Source organism: Aplysia californica, unplaced genomic scaffold, assembly GCF_000002075.1.
Source record: "Aplysia californica isolate F4 #8 unplaced genomic scaffold, AplCal3.0 scaffold03508, whole genome shotgun sequence".
In the NCBI taxonomy this organism is placed as follows: domain Eukaryota; kingdom Metazoa; phylum Mollusca; class Gastropoda; order Aplysiida; family Aplysiidae; genus Aplysia; species Aplysia californica.
This window is the reverse complement of record NW_004800778.1, coordinates 1-2326: the sequence shown is the minus strand read 5'-3', so window position 1 is coordinate 2326 and position 2326 is coordinate 1. Positions and strand designations below refer to the sequence as shown.

The 2326-nt window shown below is 57.2% G+C and overlaps 1 protein-coding gene across 1 annotated transcript; it reads left to right on the top strand.

Annotated features, from left to right (window-relative positions):
- Window positions 1-19: 19 nt before the first annotated feature.
- LOC106014158 lies at window positions 20-2249 on the top strand (the record flags this gene model as incomplete). The annotated part of the gene is given in 1 exon segment (XM_013091235.2): window positions 20-2249. A coding segment is annotated over 1 exon segment (2060 nt), but the record flags the coding sequence as incomplete, so codon positions are not given.
- Between the last annotated feature and the right edge of the window lie 77 nt (window positions 2250-2326).

The window sequence follows — 2326 nt, the reverse complement described above, 5'->3', positions numbered from 1 at the left end:
CCGTCGTTTGTTACTGTGACGACATGTTCCCGTGACGTGCGCCATGACTGTGACTGGAGTGACACTAGCCTCACTAAGCCACGCTGCCCGTGTGTCTGTGTGCCGGGCCACGTGATAACCGGTGTCTGAATCACGCCACGCTCTTCCTCACACGTCACGTCGCGTGACCCGACGGTGTGGAGGCACACGATGACGTCAGACGATGACCCAATTGTTTCCCGCGCCGGTTCCACCAGGGAGGAGCAGGAGACAGCCGCCAGCCACCAGAGACAGGCGCCAAGTCCTGTGGTCAGAAGTAGGAGCAGACCAGCCGGTACAATGACCTGGGAGTGGCGGGAACAACTCATGACCTGTTACAGCACTATGACCTGGGTGTCCTTGGGGCGTGTGCGGAGTGAGAATGTGGTTGGGACGTGCCCAGCTGATGTTGTCGTGAGCATGGATATACCACATGACAGCACAAGTACTGTTATATCACATAACACGTGTACAAATATACCACGTGACCTCACAAGTACAGACACACCACGTGACACGTGTACAGACACACCACGTGACACGTGTACAGACACACCACGTGACACGTGTACAGATACACCACGTGACAGCGCTCCTCTCACAGACGACCACAAGGAAGGGCTTCCTCTCTCAGACGACCACAAGGAAGGGGTTCCCGCCCCACAAGTCAGAGCGGATGTTTCCCGCCGAACTCTGGCCTCACCCGGTGACCAAGACGACGGTGGTCTGCTCCTGCTACTTCCTCCTCCCGCGTCTGACCTGTCTGACCGGTGTGACGTCACTCGGCCAGTGACCAGCGTGCCATATGGACCATCCGTCCAGCCCACAAGACCAGAGGTCACACCGCAACAGGGAGACCTCACACACCGCCCTCACTTGTGCAACCGACTCTGTGACCTTGACATCTCCTCACTCTGTGACCTTGACATCTTCTCACTTTGTGACCTTGACATCTTCTCACTTTGTGACCTTGACATCCCCGCACCGTGTGACCTTGACATCTCCTCAATGCGTGACCTTGACATCCCTCCACTGTGTGACCTTGACATCTTCTCACTTTGTGACCTTGACATCCCCACACTGTGTGACCTTGACATCTCCTCAATGCGTGACCTTCACCTCCCCACACTCACTCCAGCTCAAGATACGAAACCTCCAAAAACCGGCACTGTTCCACAGTGCTCAAACATGACGCAAAAACCCCGCCCCCCACCACTCACCACCCCCGCCCGCCCCACGTCACAACAGTCTGCACCAATGGCCGCCCCCACCTCTGTGTGGGATACACACCTCGTTTGTGTTGGGCAGCCGGTCTTTCTCATCTTTTTTCGAATCAAAAGCGACGTATTCTGTGTGAAGCGTCCCGAGGCAGACACCGATGAGCGCCTGGGAAGACATTGCCATCTACAACTTCCGGTACTCCCTTGTCCCTCTGACGCAGACCACAGTCCTCCACGGGCTGTGAGGGGCGATGGTAGCGTGAGTACATGCGTGGTGTGTGAGTCACCTCCTGATAGCGTGAGTACATCCGGGGCACATGGCTCACCTCCTGGTAGCGTGAGTACATGCGTGGTGTGCGAATCACCTCCTGGTAGCGTGAGTACATGCGTGGTGTGCGAGTCACCTCCTGGTAGCGTGAGTACATGCGTGGTGTGCGAGTCACCTCTTGTCTCTCTTACATCACGGCACGGCCACTTACGGTCGACGGTATCGTGTGTCCACTCGCACTCACGATACCACACTAACAATACCGAGGTATCGGGTACGGAGGACCTCTGCTCTATACCACACGGTCCTGTAGTCGTATGTATACCACACGGTCCTGTAGTCGTATGTATACCACACGGTCCTGTAGTCGTATGTGTGTACTCGTCTGTAGCAGGTTCTCAGACACTGTCTTCATCCCCTGGTGAGCAAAGTCCTAGCGTGCACTTTCACACAGCCCCGACACGCTCACCTCAGCCCGCCTCCCTTTTCTGTCCGGACTGCCAGGTCTGGGACATAGCTACCTCCTCTATCACACATCACGGCACGCCCACAGCCCCACCCACTGTACCACCCCCTGGGCGTGTCTCACAGACACACGTTCTGACCCCGCCCACCCAAGTTCTGACCCCGCCCACACACGCTCTGACCCCGCCCACTCAAGTTCTGACCCCGCCCACTCACGTGAGCACCTGTGCCATGGACGTTGGTGACGTCACACCCTGGCCCCGCCTCCTCTCCCTACTTGTCCAATCGGTCGTTGATGTCTTGCACTGTGTTGTTCAGTCGGATCACGTGACCCTGCAGGCTGCGGTACCAGCGC